General features: G+C 39.4%; 1 protein-coding gene across 2 annotated transcripts in view; it reads right to left on the reverse strand.

Moving 5' to 3' along the window:
• Positions 1 to 22,413, reverse strand: part of sept7a (septin 7a) — a 47,718-nt gene that overhangs the window by 10,079 nt on the left and 15,226 nt on the right. For both annotated transcript variants that reach the window (XM_044336036.1, XM_044336035.1), the window contains exons 4-7: positions 20,412 to 20,518; positions 6,628 to 6,728; positions 6,392 to 6,526; positions 1,919 to 2,036 (exon numbers count right to left, since the gene is read on the reverse strand). In XM_044336036.1, coding sequence (XP_044191971.1) covers positions 1,919 to 2,036; positions 6,392 to 6,526; positions 6,628 to 6,728; positions 20,412 to 20,518 — 461 coding nt within the window. The remainder of the gene's footprint in view (positions 1 to 1,918; positions 2,037 to 6,391; positions 6,527 to 6,627; positions 6,729 to 20,411; positions 20,519 to 22,413) is intronic.

Consider the following 22,413-nt stretch of genomic DNA (forward strand, 5'->3'; position numbering starts at 1 on the left):
CATTTTGATTTTCATTTTTATACTGGTGATCAAATAAAACAAGACAAGACAAGTTTTGAAATTTTATAGACCAAATAATTAATTGATTAATTAAGATAATCAGCAGATTAACTGATCATGATAATAATCAAAATAATCATTTGTTGCAGCCATAAAATGCATTTAAATGATTAATTGTGTCTACACACAAGCAGTTGTAGAAGAACTTAACCTATGAAATATCAGATCAAATAATTTCATCAACTTTTGTTGATGCCAAAACAATTTGGAGCAAAGTCATGAAGAGTTATTGTGACCGAAACATGAAGTTTGCTATGTGTAGTTCTCATAATTACTGAAATGCTCAAAAAATAGTGAATGTGAAGTATTTCTGTGATCATGAGTGGCACAGTGCAGATTCCCACTGTATTACTTTATAACATGAATAATGTAATCCTACTATTTACCTCACAATTATCATGATGAAAGACTCAAATAATTACAGCTGTGACAACTTTCAAGAGTTGTCAGAGTTAAACTTCTGTTTGTACTCAACATATTGAGATTTGATAGCCAGCCCTGGCCTTTATAGCAACTGTTTATCTAATCAGGTTGTTATAGCAACTGTTTCTAAACTAAACTGATAACTGTGTCAAACGGTGATTAGCAGGATTAGTTTCATGTCAATCAAAGCCATCAAATACTTTATGTCGTAATCTAAGTATTAAATATTAAGTAAATACTGAGGCTATGCCAGCACAAAAAAGAATACAGAATAAACTTAATATATAGAAGATTAAGATCATTTCATTCATCACATCACTTGCTGTGTTATGTCAGACTGCACTTAACAACAAAGAAATGAAACTTTCAGCTTCAGCCTGTATCTGATCCATCTAGAAGCTGCATAAAGCTGCAACTACAAACATATAAGTAAAGCACAGTGTACTGGACAGTGGATATGAACTGGAAAGAACCCTGTCAATACAGCATGTAGCCCCTAGGGCTGGGCTGGTGTAAAAGTTTTCAAAGCGTTTGATATTAAGCCAAATACTGGACTGGTAATACCGAATTTTACTAGATGTTGCAAGTGACTCATCCTCTCCAGAGTGGAACGTAATGAGAGCCAATGAGTGAGAGTGTAGTAGCACCACAGTCAGGAGTGACACATCGTGTTTTAATTCCCTTAACAACCATTCAACTTAACACCAAACAGAATATGCATAATGTGCACGTGTCCAATGGTCAAACTGCACACAGAGGTAGGAACATGTCTTTATGTAGCTCAGTAAACTTCAGATAACTATCTTGACATATTATTGACTGAAGGTCTGATCTGAAGGTCTCTTCTGTGTTGCAGTAGATTTGTAAATGCTCAGGACACAGCATAGATCTCTCAAATCATGTTTGCGAATCATCGAAATCGCCATTTGCTAACCGTCATTGGGTTAGCACTTTGCACATAATTCACCACCCAATAACATAGCTTATAACTGGAAGAGAGAGAGCGTAAACATGGCTGCAAACAAGAGCTGTTTGTACAGTTGATATGAGATAAATAAGTACATAAAACATAACATTTTTGCTTTTATAATTTTTCGAAAGTGTCCAAAAATAATGCAGTGGTTCATTGATGGATGATCTAGCACCTGGATGGATTATAAGAGCAGGCGAAAGCTTGTCTAACCTCTGAATGGTGTGGTGCAGGGCAGGTTGCTACATACATCTGTTACAGAGATATTATTAAGAGTAACAAGTGAGTGCTTTTGCAATCGCAGTCGACTGATAGTGCAAGTTGCCAGAATGCTTCATAATTATAAACGCTGGTTCAATTAGTTCACATATAATCAAATTGGTTTCAGCTCGTTCACCAAGCCTGACTGGCAAAACCAGAAACCGCCCCAACTCTAGTAGTCACGATAGCAAACTGATCACACACCTGTTTCTTGAACAGTTGACACTCCTCTGGAGTCATTGTGTCGGCTTTGGCGATGAGAGGGATGATGTTTACTTTTTCGTGTAACCGTTTCATGAATTCAATATCAAGAGGCTTCAGTCTGGAGAGGGAAGCGAAGAGAAGAGACAGTTTAAAGGTTAGTGTCAGTGAATGGATCTGCTTTAAGTGGAGCTGCAGGGATGGGTGAAGCAGTGAGCTCCTGTCACACAGCCTGCAGGGCTGGAAGTCATGTTTAATGGCTTGGCTGACCTCAAACTGCACATGTGAAAGGCCCAGACAGCAGAGTAAATCTGAGCTGATTGGAATCCTCTTTCAAACGGCATTATAGTGTTTTGCTGTTGTTTGTGCATTTGTTTGTGTGTTGCTGCCAGAGCATCTACAAAAGGTTCTATTTGGATGAATTATGTACTGTAGTCTCTAAACTAGTCCATAACCCACATAAAACGCCACATGATATCAAATATCGCACATCTGTGATATCAGTGATACTGGCATTGGAAAATGTAAATCCAATCCATGTTAGACCATGTGATAAGCCATGTAATATTTATTTCCCAGATTTCAAAGAGAGTTATAGGTTGTTCTTGGCTGTTTTCACATTCATGGTAGTTTATTTAATCTTGTTGCATGACCAGCTGCTATTGTCTCCATCTGTGAGAGGGAAGCTGTGGACAAGTGTTTGGCTTGGGAGTGTTTCAAGCACTATTCTTCTCAGTTATTCCACATATGGCCCTTTGGCTGTTTCTTAATGCAGAAAAGGTTTTAATCTTAAACTATATCCATGATCACGTAGTGACTGCGAAACAGATTGATGGTAAATCCTGAAAAACAGCTGACATACAAACATGAAACAGGATTGCAGTGGATTATGTATTGATAATGCATTTTTCATACCATGCACTGAGTGGAAAAAACATTTCTTTGTGTCCACCCACCATTACTGGTGGGTGGACACAAACTGGAAACACATAATGATTCACAAACTGGAAATTCATGTAAACAATATGTCTCCCTTGACTAAACTTAGTGTTTCAGTATTTGATTATCATTTCTGTTTGCTTTTCTGCAGTCACTACTGTATAAAGTTCTTCACTTCCTGGTTCTTGTTAACAAGACGAATGAACATGGTGGAGATTTTAGGCTTTATAGAATTGGATCCTGGGATTTTTAGCATGTGTGTTCATGTGTCTGTGTGTTTGTGTACATGAGGACTATCACATGTACTGAAATAAAGATGCCTTCCCAAACCTCGTTAACATTTTCAGGCAACTGTTGTAGATATATTCTGAGCTTAAACTGCCGCAGTCTTGATCAATGTTTCACCTGCAGCAACAGGTTTCCCAAGCTTTCCAACACAATTTCCAAGAACAAGGCTTCCATTCCTCAAACTACCTAAATAACTGCACCGCACACAGTAATAACCTCAGGCAGGGCTGTAACATAAAACAGGTCAAAGGGTCCAATAATTCTGTATTGTTGAGTTGTTTCTTCTTATTCATACCAGTGTTCCTTTGAGAGGAAATGTTATATTGAAAAAATATGGCCACATTATCTAACAACTACGAATGTTAATTATCCACAATTCTGTCTGAGTAATTTATGGTGTGAAAGAGTGGTATATATCCAGAAGTCATCATTTCAAAATCATGGAAAAACCATCAACCTAAGTGAGAACACCTCACTGTCCACTTCTGCTCATAGCTGGTAAGGTAAACATCTCCAGACACAGGGCTGTGTATACATTCAGTGAACGCAGCTGTATACAAGCTGAGTAGCTCTGCCCAAGCAGTTGATGGAAACGTTATCTTGTCCACTGGGTTTGCTATGGCTACCCTGGCATTTACACCCACATTTGTCCAGTTTTATCTAACACTGGTTAAACTGTGGAGAGAAAAGGGTCTGCAACATGTTTTTGTAGATGTGAGGATGTGAAAAGAGACTCAAATTCAACAAAAAAATACAATATAGATTCAACAACGTTAGGTCATATTTACTTGTAAAATTGCGAAACTTGGAAAATGCATTTGTGAACACCATCATTTTTTCCCAAATCATCAAACACAATGTAAATCTTGTTTTTATTTGTGGAGCAGGAAGCACACATTTCTCACTAATAATGAGACATTTTTCTCCATAATAAAACCTAGTTCAGCTGCAGCTTTTGGCTAAATGCAGAAAGTTGTGTAAAGCTAGCTCTAATACACTGATGACAAAAAGTGATTTCATGACATCGCACTTGATCCAAATGCACAAAAACAGTGCATAGTCCAAGATGTATTTATTAAACTCTTAAACATGTCCCAGGAGCCTGATTAACAAATACAACCAGCCTTATAAATCCCTGTAGTCTGAGCTGTGAACTTTACACTTATTAAAGGGCCAATGCTGGTCTGATGTTTTAGTGCAACCCTTACACACTTACACACTCCAGGGTAGATGCTGAAAATGAATGGATCCTTATGGTGCTTTTCTTTAGCCAAGAGAGCCAACAAGACTGTGGTCAGAAATCCACACTGGGTCACTGTGGCCAACAGGCTCAACAGTGCTGGACTGCAAAACCACCTTTTGTTGTAGGCAGCACAGCATGGCCAAGTGTATGAGCCAGTCAGGCCAACTGTGTGTGTGTGTGTGTGTGTGTGTGTGTGTGTGTGTGTGTGTGTGTGTGTGTATGCTTGGCAGTGGCCAGAGCCAAGACACAGATGGGAGGAATGGGGTCTTCAGGTCAGCGAGCTCAGAACAGATTACACCAGTGTTATTCCTGCCTGGTAGCCTGGTAGGAAGCCACAGTCAGAGCTGCATGGGTTTGGTCTACTTGGCCAGAGAATGATGCAGCGGGGGAGAAACACTGAAACACAACAGCTGACTGTACTGTTCCCATATGAGTCCACACCATAATGAGTGAGAGGAAAACTTCTTCAAGAACAGTCTCATACTTAAAGTCCCTGATCTTTCACCTTACTGGCATTTTTGGGGCAATTTCTCAGTCTCCAAAAATGGTATCTCCTGTGGAGTTTCTCAAGGATCCATCCTAGGCCCCCTCTTCTTTTCCTTCTACATGCTTCCTCTTGGGCATGGCTATTAAAGGTAGAGTCAGTCATTCTGGAAAAAGACTGTTGATATTTGAACTAAACACCCAAACAAATATAACCCTCCCTTCATGCTCCTTCAGAATTTCCACCCCCCAAATTCATGGACGTGCATTGCCATTGCCAAGCCCTCCCTTACCATTCAACGGGTGCTGGAGTCGGGAGACTGTCATGTCCTTGCACAGACAGCTGCTCTGATGACTTCACCATGTCCTGTACATGAGCACGAACACACCCTGCCGATTGGCTGGAATAGTGATGTGTGGCTTGCTCCCGACCAGTTTGTTTGTTTCCCATTTACGGAGCCAGTGTTGTGTATGAACACAGGATTTTTCAAACACAGACGTGACAGCTAGCAGACTGTGAGATATTCGCTGAATTTGACAAAAAGTGTATTGACCAATTTTGCTCCAGAATCATTGACTCTACCTTTAACTACAGAAATTAAATAACCAGGGTGATTTAAAGACATGTCAGGACTCTCCAAATGATATGAGAAATTAGATTAACTTTGGTTAACTTTCTCTAGCTGAAGAGAAAGTTTCTGCCAAGTCTGAGATGGTTATTTGTGACTCTCAAAAGACAAATCCTTTGGCTGAACATGTTAGTTCCTCTGCCAAAAAAACTTGGTGTCATTTTGGAATTTGAGTATAGTTTTGAGAAGTAACTAATTCAGTGGTTAATTCCAGTTTCTTCCAGCTGCGAACAATATCAAAAGTCAGGTCTTGCCTCTCACCCCTTTGGCATTTGGACCAACAGAACTCATTGTATGTCCCAGTGTGTCTGTTCTACTGTATAACTATGTTGTGTGTTCTTACATAGCTGATCTTAAACCATCCTTTAAATGTTGAGCAGCAGTTTGGACAACATGTGTTTTTAAATGGCATCTAAACGCCAGAATTGTTGAAGAAATTTCCAATCCTAGTAACTCCAGTTATGCCTCCAACCCTAGCCATGAAGGAGGGTTGGCTGATGTAGACTGACTCATACAGATAGGACCATGATGTGGATTTGACCCATGTCACTGTGCAGGTCTGAATGGGGTACAAAAGGGTCAGGACTTAGGACAAAATCAATTCTAGACCACAGAAAGAATTCTGGCAATTATATAGTCTAGTTCATTAGCAATTGTACAGTTTATATGTAATGCATTTCTTTCTAGCCTTATTAACTTTTCTAAAGGAACCAATTATCAGGGTTACATTGTGAGTCAATTGAATGCCATTTATTGCAATGAATGTGTGAAACAATCCTGAATGTACATTGTTCGATTCCATTGAAGTGGTCGGTTTGTAAAAATTTCAAATACCGTACAAATTTGAACTTCTGTGACATTCCAGGTGATGAATGTGAAGTCTGGAAAACCTACCCATGTCCAGACGGGGCGATGAAATACAGGCAGCATTGCACTCTGCTGTCTGGCATCAGCCGTCTGTTGACCCGCGACTCTGCGTTGAGGTAGTCCTCAAACTTACTGTCAATGTAATCAATGACCGGCTGCCAGCTGAGGATGACACATCATCTAAATTAATGTCAGGAGTGTCCCAAGTTTGTGATCAAAACTGCGGATTAACTCATAAAGCAGTGACAGATGGCTGAGCTCACCAGTTACTGTTGTCAACAGCATCACCAAAGCCCGGGGTGTCGACGATGGTGAGCAGGAGATGCACTCCTCCTTCTTTTATCAGAACTTTCGACTGTTCCACCTGCAAAGAGCAAGGATGTTGAAAATCATTTCAAACATTTGCAAATAATTATAAGGTTATTGCAGGCTAGATGGCCAATACTATCTCTTTACTTGTTTGCAATATTTTAATTTAATTTAAGTTATATTACATTCAATTCCCTTAGACCATTTAAGCTACACAGTTCTATGTAAGTGCAAGAAAGTTATTTTTGTAAATGCTGTACAAAAACAGAAAAAAGTCACATGCTGACAGTCCCAAGAGTTTTTAAATCTACCAACATACACCGCACACATCACGTTAACCATCTACTCCAGCCTCTAATGCTTCATATCTGATACCAGTTAGTATTTTACTGCTTCTCAAATCTAATTCCTGTTTGCAGAGAGGTTGATTTTCCACCAGTGATAAGACAAACAACAAGGCATGCTTTCAATTATAATCTGACAGACAAGTAACTGACAGTCAGATAGAATCAAACGACTGTAGGACCACATCATCTGCACCAGTTGGTGTTCCACAGAGATGGTTCACTTGTAAGTCACACCACTTTGAATGTTTACCATTAGTTTGTCAAGGCTCTCGATCCCCAGTAAGAAGTACAAATGTATGGGAGAAAATAATTGTCAATAAGATTTTGACTGGTGAAATGATGTTAAGAAACAATTTCATGGCCTCTAGTCAGTATCACTGTGTAAACCTGTGAGAAACTATATTTCATGCACAAATTATGTCAACTGAGAGATTACACAAAGACAAAGACTACACAAAGAGAAAAATATGCCAATCACCAGACAAGAACATTGATATTGGACAATTCTGCAAAACCTCAAATTATGTTCAATGACAAAAAAGTCCAGTATCAACATTTCTAAAGTAAAGTTCTGTGGCAACTGTGGTATGGTTGAGGGTACAGAAAGATCACAATTATGGCAAATGGCTAAGGTATGGTCAGGGTTAGGCAACTATAACAGTTGGTTAAGGTCAGGGAAGGATTGTGTTTATGGTTAATAAAAAGGTGAAAGTTAATTGCAGCTCTTTGACAGGAGGCGAACTCCAGTTTCCTGCATGGAGGTCAGACTCATAACACTTCATCCACCACCTGAACTCGACACATTACTTCTGCACCAACACTGAACAATAGAATTGGACAAAAAAAAGCAGCTGTAGGTGCTGAAAAACTCTGGTTCTGACCACATCAGAAAGGCCAGAAGGGTTGAGCTTTGATCAGCGTGGGTTCGAGGAAGGACTCGTGATCAGCAGATGAACTTTGATTTAATCAGCAGATCTGTACCAGACCTTGTCTGCTACTCTGATGTCAGACTCGGAGCTTTCAGACTGTGAGTGAATGATGAGAAACAGTCAGTACTGCTGAGGTCAAGTCGGGTCCACATAGCATGATCAACATCAACATTACAACATTCCATGACAATACATACACAATGCATAGCCTTTGATTGCAGTCTTAGTCTGCACATGTTTTTTTTCTTCTTAAGCTGATGACTTGAGATAAAGAATAATGAGTGTTGTGAAGGTTGTGTAACACTGTAAGAAAGCTGCTGGTTTCACTGAGGAGAAAGACACACTGAAGCTTAACCTCAGCTAAACTGAGCCAATACCTTACACTTAAGTAGCACCGCAGAATGCCTGTGGTACGCTCACTGACTGGGGCTGGGCTGCACTTTCACTCAACCACACGGCGGTTACACTGCCAAACCAGGTTCTCACAACACAACAAACCTCCTCAACAAAGGAAAAGGGAGTCAAAGAACAAGACAGAAATTTGGTGCTAATTTCTGTCCATTTCCGACCAGACATGGTAAGGCCATGAAGCTCCAAGAACTAGACTAAATGCAAGATTGTACCAGGTTTAGTTGGTTAGGTGCTCCAGCAAACACAACAGGCAGTGGTTGAGGGTGTCTGGGGGGATGACGGGGATATCATGTCCTTGTTGCTGCACTAGTGAAGTTCTTGCCTGTTGTCTTGGCACCAATGTAGGGAGATGTAGGATGGTTTTCCATCCATGTAATGAAAGACCTTGATCTGTCAGACATTCATACCTGTTTATTTTATCCGTAAATACTTTTTGATTGAATTAAGAACACTTTACTATGCTATATTCTTTTCTTCTCTAGAGAAATTATCAGTCACTTTAAGAATTTCTAAGTTAGGCTTTGATTCATATCACATCAGCAACTTCATAGTTCTGAATCTGATCCTTCAGTATTTGGAGTAGCTGGTGAAGTACAGTAGGCACCAGCTGTTCATTAAATGTGCCAGATACATATAATTAACATTTCATTTCACTAAAAACTGATGGTTTTCTGCTTCTCAGCCAACAAGAGGTGCATTAGACATCTGTTACTTGCAGATGTTAAAAGCTAAATCTAAGATTCAATAATAATAAGATTCAATAAGGGATATGTGTATAACTTGATTTGATACTGGATTCAAATTTGATAAAATCAATTTTTGGGAAAAAAGAGCCTAAATTCTCAGATTCCAGCTTTTCAAATATGCGTTTGTGTTTTCTGGTTTCTTAAGTCTTCTGTGACAGTAAACTGAATATCTTTAGGTTGTGGATTGTTTGTCATGACAAAAGAAGACATTTGAGGATGTCACTTTAATCGACATCAGTAATGAAAATAACCGTTAGTTGCAGCCTTATGTAATTACAAAAATGCTTTTCCTGATATGACATGTCAAAATGTCTCCTCTAAAAAAAAAGGATGTATCGAGCTCAGATAAGATGACCTCTTCTTCTTGCACACATCCTGATGACACTTGGTTATCACTGGCTGGCTCTCACACACACTCACACACACACACACACACACACACACACACACAACTGCAGCACAGGATCCCCTGCAAAGCATTTACAGCAGACCTTAATCCCTTTGACCCCCACCCACACTTACTGGTGTCTGTCATGTAGTCTGGCTGTCTTTAAACTGACCTCTGACCTGCAGAGCTGGGCTGCCCAGAAGTAATGACTATCGTACAGTGTGTGGCAAGCTGAGTAAATTAACTTTTAGAAACTTTTAAAAGGCACTAAGACTTAAATATGCCTTATTTTATACCCAAACTAATGTAAAAATGAAAGCTACTGCAGAGCTGCTGGAGTAAAGTGGCTCTGTGTGACTGATCAGTAAGAGATGATACTGCTAAGAAGAGACTGCAATATTTTAAATACCTTTATAACCATATCACTGTGAAAGAAAGATGCTTGTGATGCTATAAATGTCTGGGAGGATCTCGACAGGCTGAAATAGATGAGAACATGTTGAACTTCACAGTCAAAGATGGTACAATGTTTAAGATAAATGTGTAGGACTGCTGAGTGGACGGTATTGTGATGAATGCTGCGGTGTCTCTCTTCTTCTACTCCATAAAAAGGATGAGTCAAGCCACAGACATGTCTATTAACCAGACGGGCTGCCCACAGACAGTGAGCTCATGGGAAAAGGAACAACAACACTAGATTACACCATGTTGCACAAGGACGGTAACGTGAGACGTCAGTACTACAGTCTGTACCAGTGTTTGACTGGATCATAGGACTGCAAGCGATGTGATATACTGTGAATGGATTGTGGGAAAACAAACCACATATGATGAAGTTATGTCATCAGCCCTCTACAAGTTGGTCCATATGTGGGAATTAAACATCTGTGATACAAAAGTAAACATGAGGATAGCCTCTCACAACTCAACATACAGGTTTGATGGATTGACAGGTTTTCACTTTGATTGGAGTCCAAATGACTGAGCAACTCAAAAATGAGCTTCTCAAGGTTGCCTGTAGGTCAGGTTTACCTTTCATTAACTTTGACAGTGAATTTGCACAGATAGCTGACACAAACGCTCTTACATTCTGTTTGAAGAAGATTATTCTACATTTGTGCCATCGCCCTGTTTAGTACAACATCATAGTATCTGAGTACAAACTGCAGCATCATTCTAACACATCGTTTACAGTCTGTGATCACTCTGTTTAACATTTATTCATGACACACATGGAAATGGTGATATCTCTATCATTTCAGGGCTGAGAACAGGGCAAATTCCTTGAATTGAAAGCTAATAGCCAAATCACTTTTCAAATACATATTGTATATGTATGAAAATATGCTTGTGATTTATATACTTGAAACAATAAATCATTTGTGAGTGACTGTCTTCAGTCACTATAAAACAATCTATGATCATTGTTCTGTTGGCCAATATTTGTATCCAGGCTTCACTTGAATCATTTATAGATCAAGTGAAGAAGGTGTCATTCAATTAAAAATTGCATGAAAGCAAAAGCTTTATGGATAACATGTATTATATCTGTATCAATATATACTGTGATACAGCAAAGGAAAATCAATGAGAGACAAGGAACTTCATCTGCCGGTGAAGGCCGTGAGATGCGACTAAACTTCTGGACAAAGCTTGTAGGTGGACACTGAGTAAAGATTATTTATATCAAACTGCTATTTCTAAGATCAAGAATGAACTTTCATGCTCAAAAGTCACAAACAGTTCATGGGTAAAATAACAGGAATGATAGGAAGGTCAGTTTTTGGTTGATACTGTGAATAAATAACTGATGAATCACATCAGGCCTCCAACTCAACACTGAATCTGCTGGCTTTCTTTATTATTTAATTAACTGCTGTTGATAAAATGCTGGAAAATACTGAAAAAAATGTTTCCCACCATTTCACCAAGTTGCTTGTTTTGTTTGACCAACAGTACAAAACTCAAATACATTCAATTTACTATCATAGAGGACTAAAAGAAAACAGCATTTGAGAAGTCAGAACCAGTGGATTCTTTGGATGGATTATCAAAATCATTGCCAAAAACAACGATGCAAGAATCATACAAAATATCAATTTGCAATGCTGCCCACGATGGCTTAATACGACCAAATATATTTAAGTGATCTAGACATCATGGTTTAAAGTAAACAGCAAAATCTGACAGTTTATTGTCTCACATTATGTATATCATCATATCGCCTACACCCTATTGTACAACCATGTTGGTCAAAAATATTCCAGTAAAAAAACTTGTCATTACTACTAGTGAGGCTAAAACTACTCTTAGTGAATGGAGTGACTCGCAGTCCAACAGAGCCTTTGTTGAATATGTGAGGGACACTGCCCTTTATATGAAACATATTTCATCAGACTATCTTGTTATTTTAATCTCTAAAATTCCACTGAAGCAGGAACAAGTGCCTGATATAAAAAGCGAGGCGTGTCTGTGCATTGGCAGGACAAGACTGAGCCCAGCGCACATGGCAATTTGCTGGCTAATCATCAAGCCCCTGTCCTTGTATGCTCAGCGGCCTGGCCGGCCCTTATTAACTAGGAACAACAGAGACGGCTGCTCTGCTCTATCACTTCTGATAGTTAACACCCATTCTGTCAGCTCGCACGGTCATCTTTTCTTTCTAATGGACTGGATTTCATTAGACGCAGCATTCCACCGGGTTTCATCACATTTCTTTGGCACGAGTTGGAGAAAAAGTGGCCACAATTATTTGAAATGTAATTAGTTTGTGGTTCCTGGAGAGAGAAAAAAGGAGAGTTCTCTGTTCCTCCATATTTATCTTTTGGTCCTTTTGAGGATAAACAACAATCAAAACACACATACATACTGTATTAATTTCAAGTCTATATTTCATCTACACTGGGACTGGAAACCTTGGGGAATCCTCAAACATTCAGTCTGGGCGCCAACCAAAGCACACACAGTGTAAATCTGCTTTAAAGTTTTAATAAGAGCTGAGGAGGTGTAATAGGCAGGTAAACAAATTGGAAGCAGCAGTGGGGTGAGGGCAGACAGAGCTCCTCAGTGTGTTGCCAGGGATTAAAGGAGATTTAGAGCAAAGCAGTGGATCACAAGGAACAGGTGAAGGGAAGATCCTCAACATGTAGCTGATCTGCTGTACACTAACCCAAACAGAACCGTTACAACTCCCTGCTAGAGGAGAGAGAGAGAGAGAAGAGCACTGTCGCTGGAGCTCCTTCACACCAACAGTATCACCTTTCACTCTTCAAAAGGAAGCTCAAGTAAAACAATGCAGCTGCGAGCTCTATTTGGGGAAAATGTCAAACCCTTATCCTCTGTAGCTTCTCTGCAAACAGCATTGAAGATTTAGAACTTGAAGCACAAACCACATGCCTCGCGCATACAATATCGCTCCTGGTTGCAACTTCATTCTTGGTGCAGTCAAACCTGCAGCTTTAGTGTCTGCTATTGCTTAATTTAACATGACAATGATTCAACCTACAGTCAGCTCATGAAAGCTTCAGTGTTTACTAGTGCTGGGCGGTATGACAAAAAAATGTGTATTGTTTAGGCGGTTTCATGGTATATCATGGGTTTGTTTTGGGGTTTTTTGGCACGACTGGGCCTTTATATAGGTTTATAGTGGCTTGTTCTACTGTGATGAGTACACAGAGTTTACAAAAGTTTGTTTCTGAGTCTGAATGCATGTAAACACAGGAACTAGCTGCCTGTAACAGCATTATGGCTAACTGCATAGAGATCTATATCCAGGGAAGTCTGCTGGGTAACCGAACCACCCACATATTCATGTACATACGCCGGTTTGTTTACATATATGAGGCTGACATTCACCGTAGTTAGACTGTAAGGAAACTAAAAAAACTAAGTGAGATAATGGATTATCTCAAGGACTATTATGAGTAAGATCATGAGTCATTTCACTTTGAATGGCCAAGCGTATTTAATTGGAGTACGCGGAGAGGACATAAAATAATTGAAAGAAGAAAAACAAAGAATGGAGGCAGAAAGGCAATGTATAGTAACATTACCTCAGAGAGAAAGTGTTCCTGTAGTCACTGCTCTCCTGAAGAGAGAGGAGGAAAACTTTTTCTGCAGGGTGACCTGATGCTGCCAGACTCAGAAAATGTTTCGTGTGTTCACGGATGTGAGTAATCACCGCTGTGCAGCTACTACAAATGGATTTATGGCATTTATCCTGGAGACTGTTTCACCTCCACAGAATCAACTGGATGAAAAGAACAAGGCCAGCTGGACCAAATGTTCATCTCCACATGGTAAGAAAAATGTGATTACAACACGTAACTGTGTGAGGAATTATAGTATTTAAGTCTCTATCATCCGGCAGTAGTACATGAATATTGCTCAGTGTGGATCTGGTCATTTTACCTTTGCAATTTTACCATTTTATTTCATCTACTAAGTTGCTATTTCTCTAGCTAGAACGGATGCTGAGCTATCCACAGCCTCAGACGTAAACAAACCGACGTGCAAACTACCTCGGATGTAGTTCCTTATGCAGTTAGCCATAACGCTGCTACAGGCGGCTAGTTCCTGTGTTTACTTTCATTCAGACTCACAAACAAACTTTTGAAGCGATTCGTGTAAAAGTCATGTTTATTTCTAAAGCAGTAGGAGGCTGATGGAGGTTGCCCCGATAACTCTCATTACACGCGAGGCCTCGTTTGCCTGAAACTCAATCTGACCATCCGGAATCTCAATAACAGAGCTACCTGGCTAGCTAGTGAGCTGTATCCAGCATGCCATTCGGCGGTATTATATTGTAAATGTACAATTACAAATGTACAAATCCGGGACGGATGTGTGTGGTTTAATAACAGGTTTGCCAGAACAACTTCATAACATGAAAATATGAGAGATGTCTTTAAAGCTTGTTCTGCTGCCCCCAGGTGGCTAAAAAATCCAATAATGCAGCTTTAAATAATGTCTAAACTCAAGCATACATACAAGAACATCTAAAACTGGAAAATGTTTGATTTAAAATCTTACTTGACTGTTGATTACTGCTACAGACACTTTTGGAGCAGTATAACCATCTGAGATATTGATGTGGAATACCCACTACCCACCCCTGGTAGTTAGCATGAACTTTGACAACATTGATTGCTTGGCAACAAAGTAGAGCAAAAGAGAACCTACATATTGATTAGCAACTTAAACCATAACTCTACTTGTAGGCCTATTGGTATTCTCGCTACATCAACAATTTCACCAAGCTTTGATGTACTCCACCGGTGTCAGAACAATTATTTAGGCATTTTAAAGTCAAAAACAAAAGACAAAAGGTGGTTAACTGACCTTCACAGCTTAAAGTAATGGTGAAACAGCCAGCAAAAAACCTGCTGGTCGATGGTTCAATCCACTGCCTGACATCTGACCTGGATAAACATGCTGGGTGACATAATTAGCACCATTATTGCTTTAGATGCAAGGTGTGGTTAAAGGTGCAGCTTGAAGCTTTTAAACAGATAAAAGGTCAGTGAAAGAATGCTTTTCAGCTTGGAGTTACCATTTAAAATAACAAGAAAGCTTTGGTTCATACCAAGGGATGGAAATTAGCAGCTACCGGCCAAATGCCGGTGAATTTGTGAAGTGTCTGGTGAATTGGGTCAACCTACCAGCCACGGTGGCTGACCTGCTGTAACATTACCAGTCGACAGCGAGTCTCTGCTGCAGTTCATATCATTTAGTTTTAACGTGTGTGCCTGTGACGTTGCTATCTGTGCCGCCGTGTGCACGACGTGAACCATCATGTAGCTATGTGTGGCACATTGGTGTAAATTTGGCCGGCAAAAAATTTGGATATATGAGACTGATCAGAGTCGGTCACTACTCATTGCAGATCAGCTGAAAACCGGCCTATCGATCGGTGCATCTCTACAAACAACAGCTTTATTGTTGTAAATTGGTGGCTATTATGCCACAAGGAAGTGATCTACATCGTACAAGGAAAGTCAGCTCCAGAGAAAACGGCTCCAATGAGTGTGATTGTGTGTGAGTTAATACTTTTTATGAGAAAAATGTGTATTAGTTGGTTTTTTTCCCCAGAGCTAGTTACACACAAAAGTGCAATTACAAAATGGGGTTAAAAAAAAAGAATGGCTGGTAAAATTTAGGTATAATTATAGATTAATAAAAAAAATACACTTTTTAGACCTTGGTCGTTTTTAACTATATCTTTTAACCGGATGAGGGGTTTTAGTCATTGGACGTCTGGATCTTAAGCTATCAGAGAAACAAGCTGAGCAAACGTTAGCAGCAGCTAAGCTCACAGCTCCGCCAGACATCCTGTATCTGCCGAACAGCGTCAGAGAAACAGTGACTTTTAATGTGAAACTGCTTTATTCAGTGTTTTTGCTGGGTTTTAATTGCCGGGTCTGTTTGTTTTGGAGGTGGGGACCTCTGCGGATAATTTGTCTCCCAGTAAAAACAATGAACACGGAAGGAATCCTAACTGTGAGGAGCTGACTGCAATGACCGCAACGGTGGTTGTTCAACGATGAAGACAACTCCCATGATCCTACACTACTTCACAACTTCATCAAACTCCACTTTTTGTTATTATTTGATTGTTTTGAATGAGAGACCCCTAGTGGCAGAAATGAAATATTGTTCGTTTAAGAGGAAGCTTCTTGTCTTGGAATGGGAGGGGGGGGGTTTGGTTTTCTGTATATTAAGTCGTGTGCCTGGGTTTTATCAGTACATCATCACAGGAAGTTGTCTGTTTGTATGAGGTTTTGTGCAGTAAACAGTTTAATGAGGAGTACAACATCTTCTATCATTGACTTACAGGAAAAGCAGCGCCAGAGAGCTGGTTGCTTTAGTCTAATCTGTTCAATTCAGGCAGCTGTAGCTCTGGGAGTAACAGTGGATCTCTGTATCGGAACAGGCGGATACATTTTCGACACGTTTACACATTACATGGGGTCAATAGTAACCTTTTTTTCAACATTAGACATCTGTCAGTGTCACAACCTATGGTACGAATCAGTACATTTTATGTGTTTCAATATGAAGTTTAAAATAACGTGTGAATAACACCATTTGAAATGATGCATGTGTTGACCTCTGAATGTGGCAAACACACCTTGGGCAGCTATTATTGTCAGACATACAACAGAGGACAAAGTTGTATATCTGTTTATAGTGCACCCAAACAACCACTGGGCTGAGAGGATTAATCGAGTCACATTGAACCATCTGCTGTTTATGTCCTCTTTTCACTTCCTTTAATTCATTTTAATTTTTAGCCTGTATGTCTACAGGTTTTGAACACAGCACAAATACTGTATCAGTATATGAATGTACAGAGGAGACCATCAGTGTTCCAAGGATATACAGTAAGAACAATGTAACAGTAATTTAAATGCTAAAATGCATTGATTCTACAAAAAAAAACTCATTTTGAAGGACTTAATCAATTCTATATTTTTTCCTCATGTGACATTTATATTTATTCTATAATATATTTTCTCAGCCTGGTTCCCAACATACTTTGGACGATGTAAACAGGAAGTATAATGCTGCCATGGAGTTAGCTGAGGTAACTCTAGCCTGGCTTTATTTTATTTTATCTTATATTTCCCTACATTTTGGTGAATCTGCACCATGAAAAGCCATGCTGCATTATTTCCCAACACTTCCTGTTTACACTAAAACCATGTCGAGTCACATCTTTCACATGATTCCTAAACAGATACATAGACATTTATCCTGACATACCACTATCACAAGACAGTGAGTTGCACTGATTCCACAAGCATGTGTATAATGTCTGTGTTATGATTTGACTAGGTTATGACCTGGAACAGCGCTACTTATTTCATGCACCAACTTCCACATCACATTCAGCATCTACTTGCATTGATATCATAACCGTCTTAAGAATTATAACTTTAAATCAATCACCAGTATAAGCAGCTGTTAGAGAAGCTGCTTTTTCTTTTCTTTTTGTTTAAGCAATATTTTCCTGAGTGCTTACACTGGAGTCGAGTAGAGCAGAAAGAGGTAAATATATTGTTTACAGAGATGTCCGTAGCCAATCAAGCATAGCCACTGGCCATCTGAGCTAGAATAAACTCTCTGTCTCGACTAGCGCGGATTAAGATGCTTACATAGACGCATGCACTTCAACTCCTTCGCTTCCACTGTATGCACATACCCAGCTTTCCCCTTCAACACATGACAACGCATTGTTCTATATCAACCAATGAATAACGAGTTCATCTTAACCTTTCATCTTCTAGCTACAGCAGCGTGACCGTAGCGCAGCCTCATTCATTCTCACAGTAGCTGAGGGAGCCCACACACATCCGGAGACCCGCAGTGTCAATCAATAAGGCGGCTTTCTTCCTCACACCAGGTCTGTTTATGCTAGATCTTATCATCATACTGTTTCATCTTCACTCGATCTGCTTTTATTTACTCTCCACACATTTCATGTCTTCTCTTGTGCATTTCATCCATACTCCAGCCCACATTAAATAGCTTCTGTGGAGGCCGGGGAAGTAAGCGCTGCCAAGCATAGCTTTGCTACAGCTCTGGCTCTTCTTTCTCCAGCCACCAACACACTACACACCCAGTCTCAGTCAGGTGGTTCTGGGAGTCCAGCATCTTTTATTCTTAGTTCAGCTATTAATGATCAATTATTATTTTATGGTGTACACTGAGCCAATTTTGGCAAAGATAATTGCACAATGAAAGTTTCAGCAGACTTAATTTTTGGTCAAACAATTTGTTTTACACATCAGTAGCACTGATATTAAGCTTTCATTTGCTCTAATGTACTGTGCACGAATGCAAGGTGTCTCTGTATCAAAACTGAATAAACAAATAGGACATTATTAGCTATGTCAGCGGTGCATCTGGATTTCTGGGGCAGATGCCGATACCGATATTGGGGAGCAAAAGAATTCTGATATCTCAATCCCTCGATCCCTCAAATGTGGTTATAGAACACCTGTGACAAAGTTATGTAATGGAGGCATGCTATTTTACAATAATTTAACAATAAACTTTATTGTATAACATGATCAGTGCACTAAAACAGTAACCTTCACTGGGAATTAAATCACTATAAATAACTATAAATAAAAGAAATACATAGAACAGAAAACATGAATACATCAAACTTGAATAAAGCAAAAGGATCAAATATATATAAAATGCTGCCTATACAACTTATTATCTGCTGACCGATATATCGGTCGGGCTCTACTACTAATGGATGGATTGCCAGGCAATATGGTACCAATATTCATGCTCCCAGGAGGATGGAATAACTATGATGATCTCCTGACTTTTTCTCTGAACCACCATGAGGTTCACATGCCTGCTAAACATCAGTATTTTAACAATGTCATTGTGGAGCATGTTAGCATGCTGACATTAGCGTTTAGTTTAAGGCCCCACTGTGCCAAAGAACAGCATCAAACAGCTGCTGGCATGGCTGTAGAGTCTTGAGTCGAGTCTTGTTATTTCACAACTGTGGAACCAAACAAAGGACAGAGCCAGCTACGCCATCGGCTATTGCTTTGGTCTGAATGAGTGAACAGCAGATCACACAGCTGTGTCCGCCCTGTTTATCTTGATTCAAGCAAAGACTTTGTGATGAAAAGTTACGAATATTCTGCTGTTCATAAAAACAGCCTTGCATCAAATAAGCTGTTAGATGAAATATATATATAATATGTAAAAGCAGCCATTTACCATGAAATAGCAGAGTTTTAAAACTTTATTGTATTATTTCACTATTTCAAGTTTTGTTATTCATTACGAATCAGTTATTCAAGATTATTCATTCCATAGTCTTATTTACTCATTTAGTTTGTTAACTTTGACCGCTTTGGTTGTCCTTCATTTAATCAGTAGTCATCTCATCCTCTCTTTTGCAAGAGAGTCTTGAGCTCAGCAGAGAGAATAACAAAAGGACAAAGACATACAACACACACAGCCAGACAAACAAAAGGACAAACAGCATCAGAAACAATTACAGACATCCCTAAATAAACTTGAGCTTCAAACCACACAAGATATTTGACAATGCGTTTGTCTGTCCCTTGCCTAGTGGATGTGGGCTGTTTTGTTTAATCAAAAATGATAAATACTCCATATTTCGGGGCTGTGAATGGTTGCTACACTGGATGAACTATTCATTGTGAAAGGATTAACTCTTTGATTTCAATTTTAATGGAATCTTTGAAGGTTTTGGGTCTTTCTTTTTAAGTTGTATCCAAGGTTGCAGATCACTGGAACACCAGGTCCTGTTTTGGAGTCGACTTCATGTAAAATACTCAGTAAGTCTTTACTTTATATCACCAAATATAAAAAGATGTGTTACATCATACGACATTTTCCATTAGGCAACAGTTTCAAAGGCAACTTAATGTAGGAAATGTTACAACTGTAGAACAACAATCTAATTACATTGCCTAATATGAAATTATGACACATCTTTGCCTTTGGCAAACATGTTAAAGCAGATGGACCGGTTTCACTGTCTAACACAAACAAACGGGTGGCAACAGCTAAGAGGAGCAGTCTCACAAAACAAGATCTCACACAGCAACTATTCAGTTGATGGCTGTAATGCAGACAGACACTGGGAAAAAAAAGGTGAGGGCACACCTGTGTTATAGAAGCCTCAGGCCCTGACACTCTAACTGGCCAGTGTTAGGGTGAAGGTAACCTAAAAGACAGACCTTTGGCTCTTTATGGGGTTATATTTAAATAAATAGCTGAGTCATACCAACAAAGAGAGTCAATCCACAGGGGAGCATACAAAAATAATAATTTATCAATGGGTGAAACAATGGGTTTACACTTGAAAAGAAGAAGAAAGCTGCTGGCTTCTCCTGGAGAAAAAGGAAAATTTACCTGTACGGTTTTTTTGATTCTGTGCGAAGGACCCGGGTATTCAGGAGAGTACAAGTCTGTCAGAAAGAGGGAGTTGATCAGCGTCGACTTTCCCAGCCCGGATTCCCCTGAAAGACAAAGACAGAGCCAGAGTGAGTGGGTGGGATTGAACTCGAGAGATGCATTTCACGCTATACTTGTTTTCTAATCCTCTTTTTCATGCCAGACTGAGGCACAACATGACACAATCTCCAGATGTTTATCAGCCCCGTTTCTAATGCAGTCTTTCGCTGTTTGACATTCTTTACATGTTTCAGATTCAGACCCTTTTTTCAGGACAGGAAATGGTTCCCTTTAACCCCCTTTTTTTTTTTTTTTTTAAATAGGCAAGCTTTAACACGAGATGAAGGAAGAGGCAGACAGAGTAGAAGTTCTGTCCTCCCAAATTCTTTTCCTGTCTGCATTTCAGGAATCTAATCAGAGATTCATGGGAAGGAAGGGGAGGGTAAGGAAGATTTAAACAACCACAGTCATCATGAATTCTCACTCTTAACAAAAGAGGAAAAACAGAAATCAAATGCACAGATACCATTTCATTGTACTCAAAAGTAATCAAATGATCAGAAGAAGCAATCAGAGAACTAACACCCTGATTCACCATTATTCTAGAATAATGAGTTTGAAAACAAACGTTTAGTGGTGGACTAATCTTCTCATAAAGGTCCATTCTAAAACTTCAATTAAATGGCAGAGACCTACTCATGTACTTTAATCTGGACTTTGAATCTGATAGTTTGAGATACAGTATGACACTGGCCCCATGCGGTGGATTTGTTAGTCTTAAACTTAGCTTCTTCCAATGTCACTTGTATCTAGGGCTGCAACTAACGATTATTTTAGTTATCGATTAATCCATTAGTTGTTTGGTCTATAAAATGTCAGAAAATATTTCCCAAAAAATACCCAAAGGCCAAGCTTACGTCCTGTTGTTTTGTCCTGGCCAACAGTTCACAACCAAAAAATATTTGGTTTACTGTCACAGAAACCACAAAATATTCATAGTTGAGAAGCTGGAATCAGAGGATTTGGGAATTTTCTTCTTAAAAAATGACTCAAAATGATTTATCAATTATCAAATTAGTTGAAGATTAATGTAATAGTTGGCAACTAATCAATTCATTGTTGCAGCTCTACTTGTACCCCCACATAATAACGTAGTTAACTAATTATACGCCAACTGGCTTTGGCGGTAATGCTAGCGTTAAAGATCTAGCGTTAAGTAGCCATTATAGGTACTAAGATAGAGTTAGATAAGCTAACGTTAGCAGCTGGCATGAGAGCAGACCACACTCTTGCTCTTATATTTTTGGTAGAGCTAAACCTTGAATAACCAATCAGCAAAAATATTAAAATTTTGATAATCACTCTCATCATTTATCAAGCAAAATGCCATTCATTTGCTGGTTCCAGCTTCTCAAATGTAATTATGCACTGCTTTATGTTCTGTCTTATATAATTGTGAATTCAGTATTTAGGGTTTTGGACTGTTAGTTATACACAACAAGCAATTTGAAGATATCAACTTTGACTCCAAGAAGTAGCGCTTGGCAAAAATTTTCGTGTAAATTCTAAGGAGCTTGTGGAGCTGCAATAATCACAACAAAACTTGTAGGAACCCGGAGGGACTGACTGTGGTAATCCAATACCTACCATAGTGTGCCTGTTAAGATTGGGGTGAGTAGAGGGCAACAAGGAGCTGCTGAACAAAAGCCTCAGTGTGAGAGAAGAGGCGGTCATACGCCAGCCTGGCACTGCAGCCAAAGAGCTGCTCCTGACCTTTACAAGTGGCCCTGGCCAACATCGGCCACCGCTGCCAACAGCTCAGCCACTCAACGCCCCCATGAATAGGGAGGAGGACGGCGAGATGAAGAAAACATCGAACAAAAGGATCCTTCACTCAGCACACTCTCAAAGTCATAAATATTTTCCTACGAGGGCAGAGCCACATTTATCTTGCAATCTC

The sequence above is a fragment of the Thunnus albacares genome, chromosome 19 (genome assembly GCF_914725855.1).
Source record: "Thunnus albacares chromosome 19, fThuAlb1.1, whole genome shotgun sequence".
Lineage (NCBI taxonomy): Eukaryota > Metazoa > Chordata > Actinopteri > Scombriformes > Scombridae > Thunnus > Thunnus albacares.